The sequence below is a fragment of the Pan paniscus genome, chromosome 3, assembly GCF_029289425.2.
Source record: "Pan paniscus chromosome 3, NHGRI_mPanPan1-v2.0_pri, whole genome shotgun sequence".
Classification (NCBI taxonomy): domain Eukaryota; kingdom Metazoa; phylum Chordata; class Mammalia; order Primates; family Hominidae; genus Pan; species Pan paniscus.
The window spans coordinates 142,868,940-142,895,453 of record NC_073252.2 but is presented as its reverse complement, the minus strand read 5'-3'; the positions used below and the strand labels follow the sequence as shown (position 1 = coordinate 142,895,453).

At 38.7% G+C, this 26,514-nt stretch overlaps 1 protein-coding gene across 11 annotated transcripts in view; it reads left to right on the top strand.

Moving 5' to 3' along the window:
- ANAPC10 (anaphase promoting complex subunit 10) overlaps nucleotides 1–26,514 on the top strand; it is a 458,050-nt gene that overhangs the window by 83,183 nt on the left and 348,353 nt on the right. For 6 of the 11 annotated variants that reach the window (XM_057302172.2, XM_008968859.5, XM_063603950.1 and 3 more), the window contains one exon: nucleotides 20,977–21,998. The exons of the other annotated variants lie outside the window; for them this stretch is intronic. In XM_057302172.2, the coding sequence (XP_057158155.1) occupies nucleotides 20,977–21,022 (46 nt within the window). In that variant the 3' untranslated portion in view covers nucleotides 21,023–21,998. Of the gene's footprint in view, nucleotides 1–20,976; nucleotides 21,999–26,514 lie in introns of those variants that run through there. 11 annotated transcript variants of the gene reach the window in all.

Below are 26,514 nucleotides of genomic sequence, written 5' to 3'. Positions count from 1 at the left end.
GGCAATGTGGACTCCCTTTTGGTTCCATATGAACTTTAAAGTAGTTTTTTCCAATTCTGTGAAGAAAGTCATTGGTAGCTTGATGCGGATGGCATTGAATCTATAAATTACCTTGGGCAATATGGCCATTTTCACAATATTGATTCTTCCTATCCATGAGCATGGAATGTTCTTCCATTTGTTTGTGTCCTCTTTTATTTTGTTGAGCAGTGGTTTGTAGTTCTCCTTGAAGAGGTCCTTCACATCCCTTGTAAGTTGTATTCCTAGGTATTTTATTGTCTTTGAGGCAATTGTGAATGGGAATTCACTCATGATTTGGCTCTCTGTTTGTTTGTTATTGGTGTATAAGAATGCTTGTGATTTTTGCACATGGATTTTGTATCCTGAGACTCTGCTGAAGTTGCTTATCAGCTTAAGGAGATTTTGGGCTGAGACGGTGGGGTTTTCTAAATATACAATCATGTCATCTGCAAACAGGGACAATTTGACTTCTTCTTTTCCTAATTGAATACCCTTTATTTCTTTCTCCTGCCTGATTGCCCTGGCCAGAACTTCCAACACTATGTTGAATAGGAGTGGTGAGAGAGGGCATCCCTGTCTCGTGCCAGTTTTCAAAGGGAGTGCTTCCAGTTTTTGCCCATTCAGTATGATATTGGCTGTGAGATTTGTGCTTTAAAGAGGTTCTGTTTTGATGTGTTTCCAGGATTTGTTTTAAGGTTTCGAGCTCCTTTCAGCAGTTCTTGTAATGGTGGCTTGGCAGTGGTGAATTTTGTCAGCACTTGTTTGTCTGGAAAACACTGTATCTTTCCTTCATATTTGATGCTTAGTTTCACTGGATACAAAATTCTTGGCTGATAATTTTGTTTGAGGAAGCTGAAGATAGGGCCCTAATCTCTTCTAGCTTGTAGAGTTTCTGCTGAGAAATCTGCTGTTAATCTAATAGGTTTTCCTTTATAGGTTACCTGGTACTTTTGTCTCACAGCTCTTAAGATTCTTTCCTTTGTCTTAACTTTACATAACCTGATGACAGTGTGCCTAGGCGATGATCTTTTTGTGAGGAATTTTCCAGGTGTTCTTTGTGCTGCTTGTATTTGGATGTGTAGGTCTCTAGCAAGGCCAGGAAGTTTTCCTTGATTATTCCCCCAAATATGTTTTTTCAGCTTTTAGATTTCTCTTCTTCTTCAGGAACACTGATTATTCTTAAGTTTGGTTGTTTCACATAATCCTGGACTTCTCGGAGACTTTGTTCATATTTTCTTATTCTTTTTTCTTTGTCTTTGTTTGGTTGGGTTAATTCAAAGACCTTGTCTTCAAGCTCTGAATTTCTTTCTTCTGCTTGTTCATTTCTATTGCTGAGACTTTCCAGAGCATTTTGCATTTCTATAAGTATATCCAATGCGTCCTGAAGTTTGATTGTTTTTTCTTTATGCTATCTATTTCCTTGAATATCTCTCCTTTCACTTCTTGTATCATTTTTTGGATTTCCTTGCATTGGGCTTTGCCTTTCTCTGGTGCCTCTCGAAATAGCTTAATAACTAACCTCCCAAATTCTTTTTCAGGTAAGTCAGGGATTTCTTTTTGGTTTGGATCCACTGCTGGTGAGCCAATATGATTTTTTGGGGGGTGTTAAGGAGCCTTGTTTTGTCATATTACCAGGGTTGGTTTTCTGGTTCTTTCTCATTTGCATAGCCTCTGTCAGAGGGAAGGTCTAGGGCTGAAGGCTATTGTTCAGATTCTTTTGTCCCATGGGCTGTTCCCTTGATGTAACACTCTCCCCCTTTTCCTATGGATGTGGCTTCCTGAGAGCCGAGCTGTAGAGATTGTTGTCTCTCTTCTGGGTCTGGCCATCCAGCAAGTCTACCAGCCTCCGGACTGGTACTGGGCATTGTCTGCACAGAGTCCTGTGATGTGAACCGTCTGTGGGTCTCTCAGCCGTGGATACCAGCACCTATTCCAGTGGAGGTGGCAGTGGGTGAAATGGACTCTGTGAGGGTTCTTAGCTTTGATGGTTTAATGCTTTATTTTTGTGCTGGTTGGCCTGCCAGGAGGTGGCGCTTTCCAGAGAGCATCAGCTGTGGTAGTATAGGGAGGATCAGACGGTGGGCGGGGGGCCTAGAACTCCCAAGAGAGTATGCCCTTTGTCTTCAACTACCAGGGTGGATAGGGAAGGACCATCAGGTAGGGGCAGGGTTTGGTGTGTCTGAGCTCAGACTTTCCTTGGGTGGGCCTTGGTGCGGCTGCTGTGGGGGATAGGGGTGAGGTTCCCAGGTCAATGGAGTTGTGTACTTAGGAGAATTATGGCTGCCTCTGCTGAGTCATGCAGGTTGTCAGGGAAGTGGGGGAAAGCCAGCAATCACAGGCCTTACCCAGCTTCCACACAATCCAAAGGGCTGGTCTCACTCACACTGTGCCCCCCACCAACAGCACTGAGTCTGTTTCCAGGCAGTGGGCAAGCAGAGCTGAGAACTTGCCCCATGGCACCCACCTCCGAGCTATGAAATAAAAGGATTTTAGTTCTTCCTCCACCTGTGGAGTCTGCACACTGGATGCTGGATTTGGGCTGTCCCCTGAGTTCTGGCCAGGAGCCTTCTTGACTAGTTCAAATTGTTACAAAATTCAGCTGGAGACTTCCTTCTCCCTGTGGCATTTTCTCCGCACCGCTGGCTGCCCTCCTGAAGGATCCCTGTGATGCCAGGCAAGAATGGCCTGCCTGGGGACCCAGCAAGCTCCCAGGGCCTTTTCCACTGCTTTCTCTACCCCTGTATTTCACTCTGCTCTCTAAATTGATTCAGCCCCAGGTAAGGTCAGAATCTTCTTCCTCAAATGAGACCTTCAGTTTCCCCAGTAGGAGTGTGTGCTTGGGGGTGGAGGATCTTCCTTTTCTGCTTCTGCAGTTTGGGTACTCAGTATTTGGGGTGTCTCCTTGGTCCTGCAGGAGCAGACCGCTTTTTTCAGAGGGTCTGTGGGTCCTCTTGGGATTCCTGATTTATTCCTGCAATCACTCTGGAGCTAAAATTCACGATATGAGCCTCCACATGCTGCTCTGTTCATCCGAGTCAGAGCTGCAATCTACTCCTGCCTCCCATCCACCATGATGAAGTCTCTGATTATATATGAAAAGATGCTGTTTTTTTATTAATGATTGCATTCTGTTTCCAATTTGCTAAGAGTTTTAAAATCATAAATGAGTATTGAATTTTGTCACATGGGTTTTTTTCATATAATGAGATGACAGTATGAGTTTTCTCTTTTCTACTATTAACAAAGTCATTACATTGGTTAATTTTCAAATGACAATCCAGCCATACATACCTAGAATGATATATTATCCTTTTTATATATTGCTGGATTTGATTTGCTAGTATTTGTTCTAGGTTTTTTTCATTTGTGCTCATGAGAAAGATTAGTTTGTAAAGGTTCTTTCTTATACTATCCTTATCAAATTTTGGAACAAAAATTATGCAGGCCTCTGTTATTCTGTTCTTAGATTGCTGTAAAGAAATTCTTGAGGCTGGATAATTTGTAAAGAAAAGACACTTAATTGGCTCACAGTTCCACAGGCTGTACAGGAAGCATGTCTGGGGAAGCCTCAGGAAATGCTGAATCATAGCAGAAGACAAAAGGGAAGCAGGCACATTTTACATGGCTGGAGTTGGAGGAAGAGAGGGAAGAGGGAGGTGTCACACACTTTTAAACAAACACATCTTGTGATAACTCACTCACTATCATGAGAACAGCACCAAAGGGGAAATCCACCACCATGATCCAGTCATTTCCCACCAGGCCCCCCTCCATCATTGGGGATTACAATTTTACATGAGATTTGGGCAGGGACACAGACCCAAACTATATCAAGGCCTTATAAAAATAGTTAAAAATTGTTTCTCCCTTTTCTATTCTCTGTGTTTGTGGAAAATTTAGGTTATTTTTTAAATATTTAGAAGAAGCCAGTCCAACTGATAAAGCCATCCAGGTCTGAAGTTTTGTTGTAGATTTTAAATTATGAGTCAGTTTCCTTAATAAATGTCATTCTATTCAGATTTTTCTACTTCTTTATGTTAGCATTGATAAATTGTATTTTTCAAGGAATTTATCCATTTTGTCTTATGATGTATGTATAATCTGCTGTTAAATGAATCTGATGAATTCTTAGTTACAGATATTTTAGTTTTCAACTGTAGAATTTTTATTAAAAATATATTCTAATTCTCAGATGAAATTCTTTATTTTTTCTTTTTGTTTTTGCCTCATTTCTTAAACATGTTAATCATAGTCATTTCTGATTGTCAGACACTGGAAAAATCTTTTTTACACTTTAAAATATCTTCTTAACAACCTTGTATATTCAAAACATGTTCAAGTGACAATATTTTCAATATGTTAAGTATAAATTTAATATCACTCATTTCTTTTTAATTTTAATGTAGCTACTAGAAAATTTATATATATGTATATATATGTGTGTGTGTGTGTGTGTGTATATATATATATATATATATACATATACATATAGCTTATAATTGTGGCCCACACTGTTTTTCTATTAGAGCTGCTCTAGGTGATGTTTTCTTTTTCTAGGGAAAGTTCACTTTTTCTCCCGCTAAGCAGATAGACTGAGATGCTTTACTCCTCTCAGTCCCTGAGTGGAAGCTGCTTTGCAGTGGAAGCTGCTTTGCAGTTCTTGCAAGGTTCTCTCTAGTTCTGTTCTTTAACACTTCTGGGGCCTAGCCCCTCAAGGCTTTCAACTAGGAGCCTGGTATTTTCATGCTCCTTCCCCTTGGCAAGTTCTAAACTCTAGTGCTTCCCTCCTTAGCCCTGAAAAATTGCCAAAAACTCTGCTGTGCTTCTCAGAGGCCTCTTGCTTAACCTTTTAGCAACCTATCCTAGGCAACTTCAGAATGTGGCAAATATTGTGAGGGAAAAATAGGCCATGTATTTGAAGCCCTTGAAGTCTCTAATTTTGTCTTTTCTGAAAGACCCTAGTAATAGCTCTACATGTTTCTCTGACTTCAAGAAACAACTCTCTACCTGGGCAAAGCCATAGTTTTTAGCCTCTCGCCCTTTACCAGCATCAACAAATGCTCCTGTTGTTAAAATGGGTGCAGAAAGACCATTCACCTCCCTGAGGCTCTCTCCTCCCTCGAATCCTGGCCTCCATTAGTCTTCATTGCTTTTTGCTTGTCTCTGATACCTATAAAATGATAATTTTTATGTTTTACCTATAAGCATTCTCAGCAGGGGCATTGGCTTGCCACAAACTACTCCATCCTCTTGAATTTTATTTTATTTTATTTTTTAAGACAGTCTCATTCTGTCATCCAGGCCAGAGTACAGTGGCGCAATCTTGGCTTACTGCAACCTCCGCCTCCAGGGTTCAAGCAATTCTCCTGCCTCAGCCTCCTGAGTAGAGTAACTAGGATTACAGGCATGCACCACCAAGCCTGGCTAATTTTTGTATTTTTAGTAGAGATGGGGTTCCACCGTTTTGGCCAGGTTGGTCTCGAACTCCTGACCTCGGGTGATCCACTCGCCTCGGCCTCCAAAAGTGCTGGGATTACAGACGTGAGCCACTGCGTTCAGGCAATCCTCTTGAATTTAAAAGAGACATTTTAAAAATCCAGACCTTCTTCATGTGACTTCTATTATGGAAGCTTTCTGTCTTGCTGTGCCTTCCATGGATACCTGGTCCCTTGCTGGTGCCTTCAGAAAGTTGCCTTCTAAAAAGGAGATGTATATTTTTGTTTTTTTTTCCCCATATACCTCTCCTTTTATTGGTTAAAGATCAAGCGATTTATTTATTTTTTATTATATTTTAAGTTCTAGGGTACATGTGCACAATGTGCAGGTTTGTTACATATGTATACATGTGCCATGTTGGTGTGCTGCACCCATTAACTCGTCATTTACATTAGGTATATCTCCTAATGATATCCCTCCCCCTCTTTCCCCACCCCACGACAGGCCCCAGGGTGCGATGTTCCCCACCCTGTGTCCAAGTGTTCTCATTGTTCAATTCCCATCTATGAGTTAGAATATGTGGTGTTCGGTGTTCTGTCTTTGCGATAGTTTGCTCAGAATGATGATTTTCACCTTCATGCATGTCCCTACAAAGGACAAGAACTCATCCTTTTTTATGGCTGCATAGTATTCCATGGTGTATATGTGCCACATTTTCTTAATCCAGTCTATCACTGATGGTCATTTGGGTTGGTTCCAAGTCTTTGCTATTGTGAATAGCGCCACAATAAACATAAGTGTGCGTGTGTCTTTATAGCAGCTTGATTTATAATCCTTTGGGTATATACCCAGTAATGGGATGGCTGGGTCAAATGGTATTTCTAGCTCTAGATCTGTGAGGAATCACCATACTGTCTTCCACAATGGTTGAACTAGTTTATAGTCCCACCAACAGTGTAAAAGTGTTCCTATTTCTCCACATCCCCTCCAGCACCTGTGGTTTCCTGACTTTTTAATGATCGCCATTCTAACTGGTGTGAGATGGTATCTCATTGTGGTTTTGATTTGCATTTCTCTGATGGCCAGTGATGATGAGCATTTTTTCATGTGTCTGTTGACTGCATAAATGTCTTCTTTTGAGAAGTGTCTGTTCATATCCTTCACCCACTTTTTGATGGGGTTGTTTGATTTTTTCTTGTAAATTTGTTTAAGTTCTTTGTAGATTCTGGATATTAGCCCTCTGTCAGATGGGTAGATTGCAAAATTTTTCTCCCATTTTGTAGGTTGCCTTTTCACTCTGATGGTAGTTTCTTTTGCTGTGCAGAAGCTCTTTAGTTTAATTAGATCCCATTTGTCAATTTTGGCTTTTGTTGCCATTGCTTTTGGTGTTTTAGACATGAAGTCCTTGCCCATGCCTATGTCCTGAATGGTATTACCGAGGTTTTCTTCTAGGGTTTTTATGGTTTCAGGTCTAACATTTAAGTCTTTAATCCATCTTGAATTAATTTTTGTGTAAGGTGTAAGGAAGGGATCCAGTTTCAGCTTTCTCCATATGGCTAGCCAGTTTTCCCAGTACCATTTGTTAAATAGAGAATCCTTTCCCCATTTCTTGTTTTTGTCAGGTTTGTCAAACATCAGATGGTTGTAGATGTGTGTTATTATTTCTGAGGCCTCTGTTCTGTTCCATTGGTCTACATCTCTGTTTTGGTACCAGCACCATGCTGTTTTGGTTTTAGTATAGTTTGAAGTGAAGTAGCGTGATGCCTGCAGCTTTGTTCTTTTTGCTTAGGATTGACTTGGCAATGTGGGCTCTTTTTTGGTTCCATATGAACTTTAAAGTAGTTTTTTCCAATTCTGTGAAGAAAGTCATTGGTAGTTTGATGGGGATGACATTGAATCTATAAATTACCTTGGGCAACATGGCCATTTTCACGATATTGATTCTTCCTATCCATGAGCATGGAATGTTCTTCCATTTGTTTGTGTCCTCTTTTATTTTGTTGAGGAGTGGTTTGTGGTTCTTGAAGAGGTCCTTCACATCCCTTGTAAGTTGTATTCCTAGGTATTTTATTTTCTTTGTAGCAGTTGTGAATGGGAGTTCACTCATGATTTGGCTCTCTGTCTGTTATTAGTGTATAGGAATACTTGTGATTTTTACACATTGATTTTTTATCCTGAGACTCTGCTGAAGTTGCTTATCAGCTTAAGGAGATTTTGGGCTGAGACGGTGGGGTTTTCTAAATATATAATCATGTCATCTGCAAACAGGGACAATATGACTTCCTCTTTTCCTAATTGAATGCCCTTTATTTCTTTTTCCTGCCTGATTGCCCTGGCCAGAACTTCCAACACTATGTTGAATAGGAGTGGTGAGAGAGGGCATCCCTGTCTTGTGCCAGTTTTCAAAGGGAATGCTTCCAGTTTTTGCCCATTCAGTATGATATTGGCTGTGGGTTTGTCATAAATAGCTCTTATTATTTTGAGATAACGTCCCATCAATTCCTAGTTTATTGAGAGTTTTTAGCATGATGGGCTGTGTTGAATTTTGTCAAAGGCCTTTTCTGCATCTATTGAGAAAATCATGTGGTTTTTGTCTTTGGTTCTGTTTATATGATGGATTACGTTTATTGATTTGCATATGTTGAACCAGCCTTGCATCCCAGGGTTGAAGCTGACTTGATCGTGGTGGGTAAGCTTTTTGATGTGCTGCTGGATTCGGTTTGCCAGTATTTTATTGATGATTTTTGCACCGATGTTCATCAGGGATATTGGTCTAAAATTCTCTTTTCTTGTTGTGTCTGTGCCAGACTTTGGTATCAGGATGATGCTGACCTCATCAAATGAGGTAGGGAGGATTCCCTCTTTTTCTATTGATTGGAATAGTTTCAGAAGGAATGGTACCAGCTCCTCTTTGTACCTCTGGTAGAATTTGTCTGTGAATCCATCTGGTCCTGGACTTGTTTTGGTTGGTAAGCTATTAATTATTGCCTCAATTTCAGAGCCTGTTATTGGTCTATTCGGAGATTCAACTTCTTCCTGGTTTAGTCTTGGGAGGGTGTATCTGTCCAGGAATTTATCCATTTCTTCTTCATTTTCTAGTTTATTTGCATAGAGGTGTTTATAGTATTCTCTGATGGTAGTTTGTACTTCTGTGGGATCAGTAGTGATATCCCCTTTATCATTTTTCATTGCGTCTATTTGATTCTTTTCTCTTTTCTTCTTTGTTAGTCTTGCTAGCGGTCTATCAATTTTGTTGATCTTTTCAAAAAACCAGCTCCTGGATTCATTGATTTTTTTTTTTTGAAGGGTTTTTTTTGTGTCTCTGTGTCCTTCAGTTCTGCTCTGATCTTAGTTATTTCTTGCCTTCTGCTAGCTTCTGAATTTGTTTGCTCTGGCTTCTCTAGTTCTTTTAATTGTGATGTTATTGTGTCAATTTTGATCTTTCCTGCTTTCTCTTGTGGGCATTTAGTGCTATAAATTTCCCTCTACACACTGCCTTAAATGTGTCCCAGAGATTCTGGTATGTTGTGTCTTTGTTCTCATTGGTTTCAAAAAACATCTTTATTTCTGCTTTCATTTTGTTATGTACCCAGTAGTCATTCAGGAGCAGGTTGTTCAGTTTCCATGTAGTTGAGCGGTTTTGAGTGAGTTTCTTAATCCTGAGTTCTAATTTGATTGCATTGTGGTCTGAGAGACAGTTTGTTGTGATATCTGTTCTTTTACATTTGCTGAGGGATGCTTTACTTCCAACTGTGTGGTCAATTTTGGAATAAGCGTGTGGGGTGCTGAGAAGAATGTATATTCTGTTCATCTGGGGTGGAGAGTTCTATGGATGTCTATTAGGTCTGCTTGGTGCATAGCTGAGTTCAAGTCCTGGATATCCTTGTTAACCTTCTGTCTCGTAGATGTGTCTAATATTGACAGTGGGGTGTTAAAGTCTCCCATTATTATTGTGTGGGAGTCTAAGTCTCTTTGTAGATCTCTAAGGACTTGCTTTATGAATCTGGGTGCTCCTGTATTGGGTGCATATATATTTAGGATAGTTAGCTGTGACCTGTGGACTGGAGCTGTTCTTATTCGTCCATCTTGGGACCCGCGCCTCCCAGGAGATGTATATTTTTATATCTTCAGCATATAGCCACTTGAGGTACCAGAAGTGATGGACCTGGACAGGTATATACATTAAAGCCTGTATTGTGGGACTAATTTTAGGACAGAACTATGAGGAATGCAACATTTAAGGAACATACAGAGGAGTCTCTGCAGAGACAAGGGAGAAGTGAGAGAGGTGGGAGGAATACCTGAAGAAAGTGGAATCACAGAGGCAACAAAACAGGACATTTCAGTAGAGATTTTGCAGCAAATACTGACAGAAAAAAGGCTAAGAAGGTTCAAACTGAAAAGGATCCCATGGATTTAGCAATAATGAAATTTATGTTATCTTACTATCTTAAATTTCTGAGGAAAGTATAACAATTATACAGAAATAAAATATCGTCATTTTATTTTTGACCTACAAAAATGACAATTTGATATGATTCATCCTAATAGATGGAGAAATAAAGGTTAGCTAGCATAAGTAATTTGCTTCAATTCCTGATCAGAAGTGAAATTCAAATCTAGGTCTTCTTGTATCATCTGGTCTGATGTTCTTTCTACTGCCCTACATTCTTTTATTCATTGCTATCGTTCCTTTCTTATTCCTTATTTGAAGACATGTATTCAGGAGAGCCATATCTCAGGCAATGATACCCATAGTCTGAAAGTAAAGGGATCTGCCCAGCAAATCCCTTTATGTTTGCCAAACAAATTCCCTTTATCTTTTCCACTTGATTGGCAGATTTTTCAGATAAAAAGTCCTGGTTGCTATAATTTCAGACAAAACAACCTTTAAAACAACAAAGATCACAAAAGACAAAAAAGGGCATTACATAATGGTAAAGAGCTCAATTCAAGAAGAGGACTTAACTGCCCTAAATATATATGCAGTCAACACAGAAGCACCCAAATTCATAAAGCAAGTTCTTAGAGACCTACGAAGAGACTTAGAAAACCCCACAATAATAGTGGGGAGACTTTAACACCACACTGTTAGTATTAGATCATTGAGGCAGAAAACTAACACAGATATTCAGGATCTGAACTCAACACTTAACTAAATGGGCCTAATAGATATCTGCAGAACTCTCCACTCCAAAACAGCAGAATATACATTTTTCTTATCTACATGTGGCACATACTATAAAATTAACCACACAATCAGGCATAAAACAATCCTAAGACATTCAAAACTGAAATTATACCAACCATGTCCTTAGACTACAATGCAATAAAGATAGAAATCAATACTAAGAAAATCACTGAAAACCATGCAATTACATGGAAATGAAACAGCCTGCTTCGAGTGACTTCTGGGTACACATGAAATTAAGGCAGAAATCAAGAAATTATTTGAAACTAATGAAAACAAAGATAAAATATACCAGAATCTCTGGGGCACAGCCAAAGCAATATTAAGATGGAAGTTTATAGCACTAAATGCCCACATCAAAAAGTTAGAAAGATCTCAATTTAACAACCTACCATCATAACTAAAAGAACTAGGGAACCGAGAGCAAACCAACCCCAAGTCTAGCAGAATACAAGAAGTAACCAAAATCAGAGCTGAACTGAAGGAAATTGAGACATGAAAAACCATACAAAGGATCAGTGAATCTAGGAGCTGGTTATTTGAAAGAATAAGATAGACTGCTAGCTAGACTAATAAAGAAAAAAAGAGAAAAGATCCAAAATACAGTCAGAAATGACAAGAGGGATGTAACCACTGACCCCACAGAAATCCAAAATCCCTGAGAGACTATTATGAACCCCTCTTTGCACATAAGCTAGAAAACCTAGAAGCAGATACATTCTTTTTAGCCAGGTATGGTGGTTCACGCCTGTAATCCCAGCTACACAGGAGACTGAGGTAGGAGGATGGCTAGAGCCTGAGAGGCAGAGTTTGCAGTGAGCCTTCAAAAAAAGAAAAGGAAAAAGAAATGGATACATTCTTGGAAATATAATCTCTGAAGATTGAACAAGGAAGATATTGAATCCCTAAACAGATCAATAATGATTTCTGAAACTGAATCAGTAATAAAAAGCCTACCAACCAGGAAAAGCCCAGAACCACACATATCCATAGCCAAATTATACTGGTTGTGTAAGGAAGAGCTGGTTACTAATCCTACTGAAATTTTGAGGAAGAGGGACTCCCCTAATTCATTCTGTGAGGCCAACAGCATCCTGACACCAAAACCTGGCAGAGACACAACAACAACAAAAAAGAAAACTTCAGGCCAATATCCTTCATGAACATAGATGCAAAAATCTTCAACAAAATACTAGCAAACTGAATCCAGCAACACATCAAAAAGCTAATTCACCAACATCAAGTAGGCTTCATCCCTGGAATACAAAGTTGGTTCAACACATGCAGATCAATAAATGTAATGTAATTCACCACATAAACAACTGAAAACAAAAAGCATGTGATCATTTCAATAGATGCAGAAAAGGCTTTTAATAAAATTCAACATCCTTTCATGATAAAAACCCTCAACAAATCAAGCATTGAAGGAACATACTTCAAAATAATAGGAGACATCTTTGACAAACCCACAGCCAACATCATACTGAATGGGCAAAAGCTGGAAGCATTCCTCTTGAAAACTGGAACGAAACAAGGATGCCTTCACTCACCACTCCTATTCAGCATAGTCCTGGAAGTTCTAGCCAGAGCAATCAGGCAAGAGAAATAAATAAAGACATCCAAATAGGAAGATCGGAACTCAAACTAACAGTGTTTGCAGATGATATGATGCTAGACCTACACAAACACCATAGTTACTCTGCCCCAAAGCTCCTTGATCTCATAAATGACTTCAACAAAGTTTCAGATACAAAACCAGTGTACAAAAATCAGTAGCATACCTATACTCCAACAACATCCAAGCTGAGAGTCACATCAAGAATGCAGTTCTATTCACAGTAGCCACAGAGAGAAAAACCTGCCTAGGAATACACGTAACCAAGGAGGGGAAATGAGAATTACAAGATACTACTCAAAAAAAATAAAATAAAATCAGAGATGATACAAACACATGAGAAAAACCTTGCAGGCTCATGGATAGGAAGACTCAATATTGTTAAAAGGCCATACTGCCCAAAGCTATTTACAGATTCAGTGCTATACCTATCAAATTACCAATGACATTGTTCACAGAATTGGAAAAACCTGTTTTGAAATTCATACGGAACCAAAAAAGAGCTTAAATAGCCAAGATGATCTTACACAAAAAGAACAAAGCTAGAAGCATATTACCTGACTTGAAACTGTAGTATAAGGCTACATTAACAAGACAGCATGATAGTGATACAAAAACAGACACGTACACCAATGGAACAGAATAGAGAGCCCAGAAATGATGCTGCACACCTGCAACCATTTGATCTTCGACGAAGTCGACAAAAACAAGCAATGGGGGAAGGACTTCCTATTCAATAAATGGTGCTGGGATACCTGGCTAACCAAAGGCAGAAGATTGAAACTGGATCCCTTCCTTACACTGTATACAAAAATCGGTAACACTGCTGTTGGGAATGTAAATTAGTTCAGCAATTTTGGAAAGCAGTTTGGCAGTTTCTCAAAGAGATTAAAAATGGAATTACCATTTCACCCACAAATTCCATTAATCGGTATATACCCAAGGGAATATAAATCATTCTACCATAAAGACATATGCACATGTATGTTCATTGCAGCTAGTAGTAAAGACATGGAATCAACCTAAAAGCCCATCAGTAGTAGAGTAGATTTTTTAAATGTACATATATCACATTTTGGAATTCCAAATTTCACATAATGGAATACTGTGCAGCCATAAAAGAGAATGAGATCATGCCCTTTACAGCAACATGGATGGAGCTGGATGCCAGTATCCTAAGCAAACTGACACAGGAACAGAAAACCATATACTGCATGATCTCACTTTTAAGTGGGAGCTAAACATTGAATACACATGGACACAAAGAAGGGAACAATAGTGGCTGGGACTTTCTTGAGGGTGGAAGATGGGAGGAGGGTGGGGATGGAAAACTACCTATCGGGTATTATGCCTACTACCTGGGTGACTAAATAATCTTTATACCAAATCCTCATGATATGCAATTTACCTTTATAATAAACTTGCACATGTGCCTCTGAACCTAAAATAAAAGTTAGAAAAAGATATTTAGCCTTTTACAACAAAAATAATATTATGTATATAATTTTGTAAGTTTAAAAAATTTTTACTATGTACATATGTATGTAACTTTTTAATGATAGTTAAATATGATTAATCTGGAAATAGTTTTACTTTTTTCAGTCCAAAGATTTTCTGTAATTTCTTCTTAAAATGTGTTTACTATCTTGGGCTTTTGATAAAATTATTCTTTTTAATTGACATTGACTTCAAATTTATTCAGAATTGTCATGCAGATGAGTAGAACACTCTATCTAGTTGTTCTTTTGTTATGCGTCTTTTTTAAAAAATAAGTTACTTTAAGACTAGTTAAGCTATATAATCTTAACTCTCCAGGGACAACTTCTGGAGCAGTTTCTCTGTATAGAAACTTTTCCGATTTTCTAGTCTAAAATGAATGATTTGACCATGTTTAGCAGGGGGACTGATTTTGACTTTCAAAGTCATCTTCTTAGGTGGTCGCCTTCTTCACTAGGGCAGAAGAGCTTGCTTTCCATAGTGAGCCTTTTGTGTTGGAGTCTGTCTTTCTTCTTAAGCTGCTTTTGTGGTAGCTGCTTCCTTTTAACACATTTGGAACTTCTGAAGTTTCTTTTGGATCATATTAGACCTTTTTTCTCCAGAACTAGGTCATCATTAATGTTAACTTGTTCAGTTTCTTTCTAAGTGAAAGGATGGTTAAAATTCTAGAATCTGCTGCTTCATGTGTTGACAGTTCTCGTGGTAAGATTCTACAGAATTTCATTAAGTCACAGATATGGTTAGTAAAGGAGAAGTAGTGAGAGTAGGGAGAAAAGAGCAACTACTGAAGCAACTATCAAGTAGTTTTTCCTTCCTTCATTTATTTTCCATGGCAGTAGGAAGACATGTAAACAGTTTTGTACTTAATATTTGACATGTTTTTTATTGATGAATTACTTCCTTTTTTTAATGTAAGCTTTGTTTATGCTGTAGTTAATACTGTAAATCAGTGCATGCCTAGCGGGTTACATCTGCTCTTAAGTAAGTCACAGCCAGAGTAGATAGTGACTTAAAGGTTGCTAATAGGAAGCAGAAGATCCAGAAGCCAGACTGAGAGATGTCGATGTCTTCATAGAGAAACTCTAATGGATCCTATTTACACCACTGTAGGTTTCATACCATAGCAGCTGATATCAACGAAAGAGTATTGAGTGATGGGAAAGGTGGTGAGTGGTTCCTATTCAGAAGTGACCTGGCAGTCTTTGGGTTGGCAGTAGTGCTGATTTTGTGACCCATTACATAACTTCTCCTAATGTTAGTACAATAGTATTTAATCTTACAGTATTTAAGAACTATACATCATCAAAACTCTTCATTTTGTAAAACTTTAACTCTCTACCATGTAAACAATAAATTTCAATTTCTCTTTCCCCTTGGCAACCACTATTCTACTTTCTGTGTCTATGATTTTTGACTACTCTTAAGTACCTCATCTAAGCAAAATCATGCAGTATTTGTCTTTTTGTGGCTGGTGTATTTCACTTAGAATAATGTCCTCAAGGTTCATCCATGTTGTAGCACATGTCAGAATTAATTTCTTTTCTTTTCTTCTTTCTTTCTTTCCCTCCCTCCCTCCCTCCCTCACTCCCTCCCTCCTTCCTTCTTTCTTTCTTTCATTAATTTATTATACTTTAAGTTCTAGGGTACATATACACAATGTGCAGGTTAGTTACATAGGTATACATGTACCATGTTGGTTTGCTGCACCCATTAACTCGTCATTTACATTAGGTATTTCTCCTAATGCTATCCCTCCCCCTGCCCTGCACCCTACGACAGGCTCCGGGGCGGGCCCTGTGTCCAGGTGTTCTCATTGTTCAATTCCCATTTATGAGTGAGAACATGCGGTGTTTGGTTTTCTGTCCTTGCGATAGTTGACCTAGAATGATGGTTTCCAGCTTCATGCATGTCCCTGCAAAGGACATGAACCCATCCTTTTTTATGGCTGCATAGTATTCCATGGTGTATATATGTCACATTTTCTTAATCCAGTCTATCACTGATGGACAGTTGGGTTGGTTCCAAGTCTTTGCTATTGTGAATAGTGCCACAATAAACGTGTGCATGTGTCTTTATAGTAGCATGATTTATAATCCTTTGGGTATATACCCAGTAATGAGAATGCTGGGTCAAATAGTATTTCTAGTTCTAGATCTCTGAGCAGTCACCACACTGTCTTCCACAATGGTTGAACTAGTTTACACTCCCACCAACAGTGGAAAAGTGTTCCTATTTCTCCACATCCTCTCCAGCACCTGTTGTTTCCTGACTTTTTAATGATTGCCATTCTAACTGATGTGAGATGGTATCTCATTGTGGTTTTGATTTGCATTTCTCTGATGACCAGAGATGATGAGCATGTTTTAGTGTGTGTTGGCTGTATAAATGTCTTCTTTTGAGAAGTGTCTGTTCATATCCTTTGCCCACTTTTTGATGGTTTTTTTTTTGTTGTTGTAAATTTGTTTAAGTTCTTTTTAGATTCTGGATATTAGCCCTCTGTCAGATGGGTAGATTGCTTTTCTCTCATTCTTTAGGTTGCCTTTTTTGCCTTTTCACTCCAATGGTAGTTTCTTTTGCCGTGCAGAAGCTCTTTAGTTTAATTAGATCCCATTTGTCAATTTTGGCTTCTGTTACCACTGCTTTTGGTGTTTTAGACATAAAGTTCTTGGCCATGCCTATGTCCTGAATGGTATTACCTAGGTTTTCTTCTAGGGTTTTTATGGTTTTAGGTCTAACATTTAAGTCTTTAATCCATCTTGAATTAATTTTTGTATAAGGTGTAAGGAAGGGATCCAGTTTCAGCTTTCTCCATATGGCTAGCCAGTTTTCCCAGCACCATTTATTAAATAGAGAATCCTTTCCCCATTTCTTGTTTTTGTCAGGTTAATCAAAGATGAGATGGTTGTAGATATGTGGTGTTATTTCTGAGGCCTCTGTTCTGTTGCATTGGTCTATATCTCTGTTTTGGTATCAGTACCATGCTGTTTAGGTTACTGTAGCCTTGTAGTATAGTTTGAAGTGAGGTAGCATGATGCCTCCAGCTTTGTTCTTTTTGCTTAAGATTGTCTTGGCAATGCGGGCTCTTTTTTGGTTTCATATGAACTTTAAAGTAGTTTTTTCCAATTCTATGAAGAAAGTCATTGGTAGCTTGATGAGGATAGCATTGAATCTATAAATTACCTTGGGCACTGTGGCCATTTTCACGATATTGATTCTTCCTATCCATGAGCATGGAATGTTCTTCCATTTGTTTGTGTCCTCTTTCATTTCATTGAGCAGTGGTTTGTAGTTCTCCTTGAAGAGAAGTGGTTGTGTAGTTCTCCTTCACATCCCTTGTAAGTTGTATTCCTAGGTATTTTATTTTCTTTGTAGCAGTTGTGAATGGGAGTTCACTCATGATTTGGCTCTCTGTTTGTCTGTTATTGGTGTAGAGGAATGCTTGTGATTTTTGCACATTGATGCTGCATCCTGAAACATATTGGTCTAAAATTCTCTTTTCTTGTTGTGTCTCTGCCAGGCTTTGGTATCAGGATGATGCTGGCCTCATCAAATGAGTTAGGGAGGATTCCCTCTTTTTCTCTTGATTGGAATAGTTTCTGAAGGAATGGTACCAGCTCCTCTTTGTACCTCTGGTAGAATTCGTCTCTTAATCCATCTGGTCCTAGACTTGTTTTGGTTGGTAGGCTATTAATTATTGCCTCAATTTCAGAGCCTGTTATTGGTCTATTCAGGGATTCAACTTCTTCCTGGCTTAGTCTTGGGAGGGTGTATTTGTCCAGGAATTTATCCATTTCTTGTAGATTTTCTAGTTTATTTGCGTAGAGGTGTTTATAGTATTCTCTGGTGGTAGTTTGTATTTCTGTTGGTTCAGTGGTGATATTGCTTTATCATTTTTTATGGCGTCTATTTGATTCTTTTCTCTTTTCTTCTTTATTAGTGTTGCTAGCGGTCTATCAATTTTGTTGATATTTTCAAAAAACCAGCTCCTGTATTCATTGATTTTTTTGAAGGTTTTTTATGTCTCGATCTCCTTCAGTCCTGCTCTAATCTTAGTTATTTTTTGCCTTCTGCTGGCTTTTGAATGTGTTTGCTCTTGCTTCTCTAGTTCTTTTAATTGTGATGTTATTGTGTCAATTTTAGATCTGTCCTGCTTTCTCTTGTGGGCATTTAGTGCTATAAATTTCCCTCGACACACTGCTTTACATGTGTCCCAGAGATTCTGGTATGTTGTGTCTTTGTTCTCATTAGTTTCAAAGAACATCTTTATTTCTGCCTTCATTTTGTTATGTACCCAGTAGTCATTCAGGAGCAGGTTGTTCAGTTTCCATGTAGTTGAGCCGTTTTGAGTGAGTTTCTTAATCCTGAGTTTTAATTTTATTGCCCTGTGGTCTGAGAGACAGTTTGTGAATTTGATTGCACTGTGGTCTGAGAGACAGTTTGTGATAATTTCTGTTCTTTTATATTTGCTGAGGAGTGCTTTACTTCCAACTATATGGTCAATTTTGGAATAAGTGCAATGTGGTGCTGATAAGTATGTATATTCTGTTGATTTGGGGTGGAGAGTTCTGTGGATGTCTATTAGGTCTGCTTGGTGCAGAGCTGAGTTCAATTCCTGGATATGCTTGTTAACTTTCTGTCTCATTGATCTGTCTAATGTTGACAGTGGGGTGTTAAAATCTCCCATTATTATTGTGTGGGAGTCTAAGTCTCTTTATAGGTCTCTAAGGACTTGCTTTATGAATCTGGGTGCTCCTGTATTGGGTGCATATATATTTAGGATAGTTAGCTCTTCTTGTTGAATTGATCCCTTTACCATTATGTAATGGCCTTCTTTGTCTCTTTTGATCTTTGTTGGTTTAAAGTCTATTTTATCAGAGACTAGGATTTCAACCCCTGGTTTTTTTTGTTTTCCATTTGCTTGGTAGATCTTCCTCCATCCCTTTATTTTGAGGCTGTGTGTGTCTCTGCACGTGAGATGGGTCTCCTGAATGCAGCACACTGATGGATCTTGACTCTTTATCTAATTTGCCAGTCTGTGTCTTTCAATTGGAGCATTTAGCCCATTTACATTTAAGGTTAATATTGTTATGTGTGAATTTGTTCCTGTCATTGTGATGTTAGCTGGTTATTTTGCTCCTTAGTTGATGCAGTTTCTTCCTAGCATTGATGGTCTTTACAATTTGGCCTGTTTTTGCAGTGGCTGATACTGGTTGTTCCTTTCCATATTTAGTGCTTCCTTCAGGAACTCTTGTAAGGCAGGCCTGGTGGTGACAAAATTTGTCAGCATTTGCTTGTCTGTAAAGTATTTTATTTCTCCTTCACTTATGAAGCTTAGTTTGGCTGGATATGCAGTTCTGGGTTGAAAATTCTTTTCTTTAAGAATGTTGAATATTGGCCCCCACTCTCTTCTGGCTTGTAGAGTTTCTGGTGAGAGATCTGCTATTAGTCTGATGGGCTTCCCTTTGTGGGCAACCCGACCTTTCTGTCTGGCTGCCCTTAATATTTTTCCTTCATATCAACCTTGGTGAATCTGACAATTATGTATCTTGGAGTTGCTCTTCTCGAGGAGTATCTTTGTGGTGTTCTCTGTATTTCCTGAATTTAAATGTTGGCCTGCCTTGCTAGATTGGGGAAGTTCTTCTGGGCAATATCCTGAAGAGTGTTTTCCACCTTGGTTCCATTCTGGCCGTCACTTTCAGGTATAGCAATCAGATGTAGATTTGGTCTTTTCACATAGTACCATATTTCTTGGAGGCTTTGTTCATTTCTTTTTACTCTTTTTTCTCTAAACTTCTCTTCTCACTTCATTTCATTCATTTGATCTTCCATCACTGTTACCCTTTCTTCCACTTGATCGAATCAGCTATTGAAGCTTGTGCATGCGTCACATAGTTCTCTTGCCATGGTTTTCAGCTTCATGGGGTCATTTAAGGTCTTCTCTTTGCTGTTTATTCTAGTTAGCCATTCGTCTAATCTTTTTTCAAGGTTTTTAGCTTCTTTGCGATGGGTTCGAATATCCTCCTTTAGCTCGGATAAGTTTGTTATTTCTGATCATCTGAAGCCTTCTTCTCTCAACTCGTCAAAGTCATTCTCCGTCCAGCTTTGTTCCGTTGCTGGCGAGGAGCTGCATTTCTTTGGAGGAGAAGAGGTGCTCTGATTTTTAGAATTTTCAGCTTTTCTGCTCTGGTTTCTCCCCATCTTTATGGTTTTATCTACCTTCGGTCTTTGATGATGGAACTAGAGAGGGGGGGTTCCTCCCAGGCAAGCAGCATGGACAAGAAGCTGTGGGGAGTGTGGTCTTCTCATTTCTGTCTCAACAACAGCCTGCAGCTGGTCAGTTGGGACCTTCCCAGGGGTGCATGGGAGCGCCAAGTCTCCCTTCTCCCTCCTTAGACCAGCACAGCAGCAGCAGCCGTGTCTCTAGATCTCCAGTATCTAGATTCTCCAAGTGGCGCCCAGCTGAGGTTGCTCCAGGATCTGTCGGATGCCTGTGAGATTCTGAGTTTCCTTTCTGGCCTAACGTCTCTTTACAGTCTGTAGACAGCTTATTATGTCAGGCCCAAGGCCCTAGTTGGTAGAGGGTTTCTGTCATCACTAAGATCCTATAAGCCTGTTTCAGAGTGTAGAGCCGTGGGGATATCTCCATAGCTCTCATATTGTTTCCCCACATCCAGGAGCCTCTCCTGGCTGTGAGTGAGTTCCCTGCCTGGGCAAGCTACCTCGAACCCTGTCGTTAATTACTTCTGGTACTTCCCATCTCTTCCCTGATGAATCCTAGCCTTCTTTCCTAGATTATCTGTTCAAAATATGAGTATCTACTTAGTATTCTGGTTCCTTTTCATGGAGGAGGCACATACTACTTGTGTCTAGTCAGCCATCTGTGTTTCACATATTTTTAAAAGTTGTGAGACATGTACTTTCTAGTGTATTTGTTTTATTCTGGCAGAGAGTACAAGTTGTATAAATTGTACAAGTTCAGTAAACATGAAGCACATCTATTTTTATTTTGTCTACTAAGATGGTACATCTAAAGTGCTTAGCAACTATAAGTAGACCATGGTAAAAGTGACCAATAACTGGTAGTGATTATTATCATATTGTCATTCTTTCGTTGAGCAAAATGTTAATTATAAGTTATTTTATTATAGAATGCATTCATTGTTATAAATTACATTTGTTGAATAAAAGCATAATCTGATTTTTTTTCCCTTGGCAGCAACTTGAGTTGGTGGAACCAAGTGGCTGGATTCATGTTCCCTTAACTGACAATCATAAGAAGCCAACTCGTACATTCATGATACAGATTGCTGTTCTAGCCAATCACCAAAATGGAAGAGACACCCATATGAGACAAATTAAAATATACACACCAGTAGAAGAGAGCTCCATTGGTAAATTTCCTAGATGTACAACTATAGATTTCATGATGTATCGTTCAATAAGGTGACTTTAAAATGAGATGAAAATCATTAAACGTATCTTTGTTTTATCCTGTATTTAAATAATATATCAGGTACCTTTATTGAACAAGGCATCCGTTATATGTAATTTTGTATATGTTTAAAAATATTTTATTGTAACTTTGACAAATAAATTTGGGGTCATATTATCTTTATTTTCTTTAACATGTAATAAAGCTCACATATTTTACATTACTAAAAATGGATTTGAAGCCAATCATTTTATTTTCCCTTGTATCAAAAGAAAAGAGTTCCTTGTATCAAAAGAAAAGAGTTGAACTGAAAATTTCAGTATATACACAATTATAATAGCTAGGTGATTATTTCATTAGTGTTCATACATTAGAGTAATGGTTTATTGCATATTTGGGAACAAGACTGTGTTTTATCAATATATATCATCTTTAATAGGTCAAAATTACTATTCTTTCTACCCAGAGGAAGGTTATTCTTTTAATACTGGATCTTTTTAAAAACAGTGTCAAATAAGCTTAGTGTTAGGTGTCTGATGAGAACCAATCTAATATGGGGAGTATAATTAATTGTCTCATATTCACCTTCACGGAATACTTACAGCCCTAGGGTTGTCTGTATCCTAATGATATTATGTAAAGATTGCCTGTATAATCTCCTGTACATCTCAGTTCTAGCAGTACTTACGGAAGAGTTATTTTCAAATTTGTGTCTGACATTGTAGCATTCCCTGGGCAGTCATATATCCCATAAAATCGTAAAAGTATGTGAAATTTTATATATATATTAAAAGATTTTAAAGAAATACGTGGAAATGTGTTTTTTTCCATGGTTTAAAATGAGTAGATTTGATTTTGTATGCTGTTTTCTCTAGATGTATTACTTTTTTGGGGGGGATGGTTATTTAGCCACAGAATTTACCTAGATTCACTCTTGTTTGGAAAAGATTGCTCTCTGTGGTTCATGCATTGCTGGGTACACTAAAGTATTAAATAGTGAATATTATTTAAAAAATAGTGTGTTTGCTTTATTCTGGCAGAGAGTACTAATTTATTTGGATACTATAGAAAATGGTTTCACTTTTTCACTCATTAAAAACTCTGCTCTTCTTCCTGTAAGTTCTGGGAAGAATTGTATTATTACTTTCATTTTGTTGTCTTTGAAGTGAAAAGCATGATAGGCAATCTGTAGGATCACCAAAAAGTCTGTAGCCAAAACTTATTTGGAATCACCAAATTAAGCACATTATACTTGTCAGATGCTGGGTAGGGTAGAAGAGAGGATTGAAGGAGAAGACCAAGAACAAGGACTAAAGGAAATGGAGAGAATGAAGGAAATAAGAATAGAAATATACACTAGGCACTGATGTTTTCCTTTAGTCTGATAAGGAAAACAGTCATGTAAACAACAGGGTCTTAGTCTTAGAGATAAAAGAAATCTAATTTTTTTAAAAGTACAGGAAGTTTTATTAATAATGTTACTTCTTACTGACTGCTTATTTATTGTTTGCTTAAAAGAAAAAAGGAGGAAGACTAATGATCACATATACTATCTAGTGTCTTATCTCCTACTATTTATTAATAGTTTGCCAAGAGACTCCTAAAATCAGGAGGTATTAGAAGGATGTTGAGAAAATCAGTATGTTTTCTACTTTTATTCTCCTTACGTATTTTTCATATGCCAGCTGGCTATCTTATTAGGCGTGGGAAAACTTGGTAGCTGAGGATGATGAAGATAATGCTTCCCCTTATTAATAAGAAAAATTTAAAATACAGATAATGCATTATATTAACAAAGCATAATTATCTAAAACAGTTGCATTTTACTTTCTAAAGTGCAAATTATATATTTGACCAAGATTTATATTTAGAATATATAAAAATCCCTTACAACTCAACAGTAAGGAGAAAAATCCAATTTAAAAATGAGCAAAATATTTGAACAGTCACTTTACCAAGGAAGTTATATGATTGGCAAGTAATTGTACAAAAAGATGCTCAACTTCATTAGACACTAGTGAAGAGCAAATTAAAACCACAATGAGATACTACTACACAGCCACTAGAATGACTACAGTGAAAATGATTATTCCACGTGTTGACAACAATGTGGAGAAAATGCACTTCGCACTGCTGGTACAGGCATATCTCAGAGATGCTGCAGGTTCAATTCCAGACCACCACACAATGAAGTGAATACCACAGTAAAGTGACTATCACAATAAAGTGGGTCACAGAAACGTTTTGGTTTCCCAGTGCTTATAAAATTGTTTACACTGTTGTAGTCTAAAAAAAAAAAATGTATGTATACCTTTATTTTAAAATACTATTGCTAAGTGCTAACAATAATCTGAAGCTTTAGCCAAGTTGTAACCTCTATGCAGGTGGAGAGTCTCATCTAGGTGTTGATGGCTGCTGACTTATCAGGGTGGTGGTTGTTGAATGCTGACAGGGCTGTGGCAATTTCTTAAAATAGGACAGCAATGAACTTTGCTTCATTGATAGACTTTTCACAAAAGATTTCTCTGTAGCATGTGATGCAGTTTGATAGCATTTTACTCACAGTAGAACTTCTTTCAAAATTGGAGTCAATCCTCTCAAGTCCTGCTATTGCTTTAGTTGATATACTCTTCTAAGTCCTTTGTTGTCATTTCAACAATGTGCACAGTATCTTCACCAGGAATAGGTTCCATTTCAAAAAACCAATTTTATTCCTCATCCACGAGAAGCAGCTCTACAGTCATCCAAGTTTTATAAGATTGCAGCCATTCAGACACATTTTTAGGCTCCACTTCTAATTCTTGTTCTCTTGCTATTTCTGCCACATGTGCCATTACTTTTTCCACTGAAGTCGTAAACCCCTCAATGTCATCCATGAAGGTTGAAATCAGTTCCTTCCAAACTCCTGTTAAAGTTGCTATTTTGACCTTCTCCCTTAAATCATGAATGTTCTTACGGCATCTAGAGTGGTAAATCCTTTCCAGAAAGTTCTCCATTTGTTTTGCTGAGATCCATCAGAAGAATCACTTACCTGCTAATGCCTTATGAAATGTATTTCTGAAACAATAAGACTTGAAAGTCAGAATGACTGCTTGGTTCATGGGCTACAGAATGGATGTTGTGTTAGCAGGCATGAAAACAACATAACTCTCCATCAGAGCTCTTGAGTGACCAGGTATATTGGCAATGATAAGTAATATTTTGAAAGAATCTTTTTTCCAAGCAGTGGATCTCAACAGAGGGCTTAAATCATGCAGTAAATTATGCTCTAAACAGTGGTACTGTCATCCAGGCTTTGTTGTTCCACAGGCAGAGCACAGGCAGAGTAGGTTTAGCATAATTCTTCAGGCCCTAGGATTTTCAGAATGGTAAATAAGCATTGGCTTCAACTTAAAGTCACCAGCTGCATTAGCTGCTAACGAGTTATTCTCTTCCTTGAAACTTTGAAGCCAGGCATTGACTTTTCTCTAGCTATGAAAATCCAAGGTGGCATCATCTTCCAATAGAAGGCTGTTCATCTACATGGAAAAATCTATTGTTTAGTGTAGCCACCTTCATCCCTTATGTTCTAGATTGGGGTGTTCAATCTTTTGGCTTTCCTGGGTCACATTGGAAGAACAATAATTGTCTTGGACCTCGCACAGAATACGCTAATGATAGCTGATGAGCTAAAAAAGAAAAAAAAAAAAATTGCTGGCCGGGCATGGTAGCTCACTCCTCTAATCCCAGCACTTTGGGATGCCGAGGTGGGTGGATCACAAGGTCAGGAGATCGAGACCATCCTGCTAACATGGTGAAACCCCCTCTCTACTAAAAACATAAAAAATTAGCCGGGCGTGGTGGCGGGTGCCTGTAGTCCCAGCTACTTGGGAGGCTGAGGCAGGAGAATGGTGTGAACGGAGGAGGCGGAGCTTGCAGTGAGCCGAGATCGCGACACTGCACTCCAGCCTGGGTGACAGAATGAGACTCGTCTCAAAAAAAAAAAAAAAAAATGCAAAAAAACTCTTTGTGTTTTAAGAAAGTTTACAAATTTTTATTGAGCCGCATTCAAAGCCATCCTGGGCCATATGCAGCCTGTGGCCTGCGAATTGGACAAGCTTGTTCTAGATCTTCTGGATAACTTGCTGCAGCTTCTCCACCAGCACTTCCTGCTTCACCTTGCTCTTAGCAAATCTTTACCATTAGGTTGATGCCTCCTTTTTGTCTCTATGTGGTTCCTTAAGCCCAGGTTCTCCTCTGCTCTACTAAATTATTAGAGTGCTGCCTGTCTTGAATGGGGGAATTCCCAAAAGGATTATTCTGGCAGTGTGGGAAGGCTGGTAGTGGTTTGTGCCCAAGGGACCTGTGGAACATAACAGCGTGGTGCTGCTGAACAGCCACTTTGATGTGGCATCTCCTTTGGCTGAGTTACAGAGCAGAGTTTCCAGGGCTGGGGATGGTAGTCCTACCTCCCTAGTTTGTCTCTGCTTGTCCTCACAGGTATTTATACCTTCAGGCAGTCATGATGCTTCCTGTGTGTTAAGGCAGGTACAGGTCTCTTGCAAGGGAATCCAAGATGATGGGAAAGCTGATTGACTACTGATATGGTTTGGATGTTTTTTACCTCCAAATTTCATGTTGAAACATAATCCCCAGTGTTGGAGGTGGAGCCTGGTGGGAAGTGTTTGGATCATGGGGGCGGATTCCTCAGGAATGGCTTGGTGCCATCCTGTTGGTGATAAGTGAGTTCTCACTCTGAGTTCACAGGAGATCTGATTGTTTTAAAAGAGTGTGGCACCAAATCCCTGTCTTGCTCCTGTTCTCACCGTGTGATGCTGGCTCTCCTTGACCTTCCACCACGATTGTAAGCTTTCTGAAGCCCTCACCAGAAGCAGATGCTGGCACCAGCTTCCTGTACAGTCTGCAGAACCATGAGCCAATTAAATCTCTTTTATTTATAAATTACCCAGTCTCAAGTATTTATTTATAGAGAGGCAAAAACAGACTAAAACTTCTACCTCAATCTCATTTCTTTCCAGTGTAGAAATTGTGAGCTGGGGGAAGGCTTTTTGCAAGCTTGTTGCAGGGCAGAATTGTCAGGAGGGGCATTATGGATGTGGAAGTCTGATTCTCCTATCATCTGCTTGAAGTTTTTTCACTTCTCTGTGGTCCTGGGATCTGTCTCATCCTCTTTTGTGATTTCTGGATTGTTACTGGTAAAAATCTTGGCACTGTGTATTTGTATTTGGTTTTCTGTTGAGGGAGTGAGGCCAGCTTGCTCCTATGCTACTATTTTTTTTTTTTAATTTTTCAATTGTTTTCTTCAAAGGTAGGCATGACAGA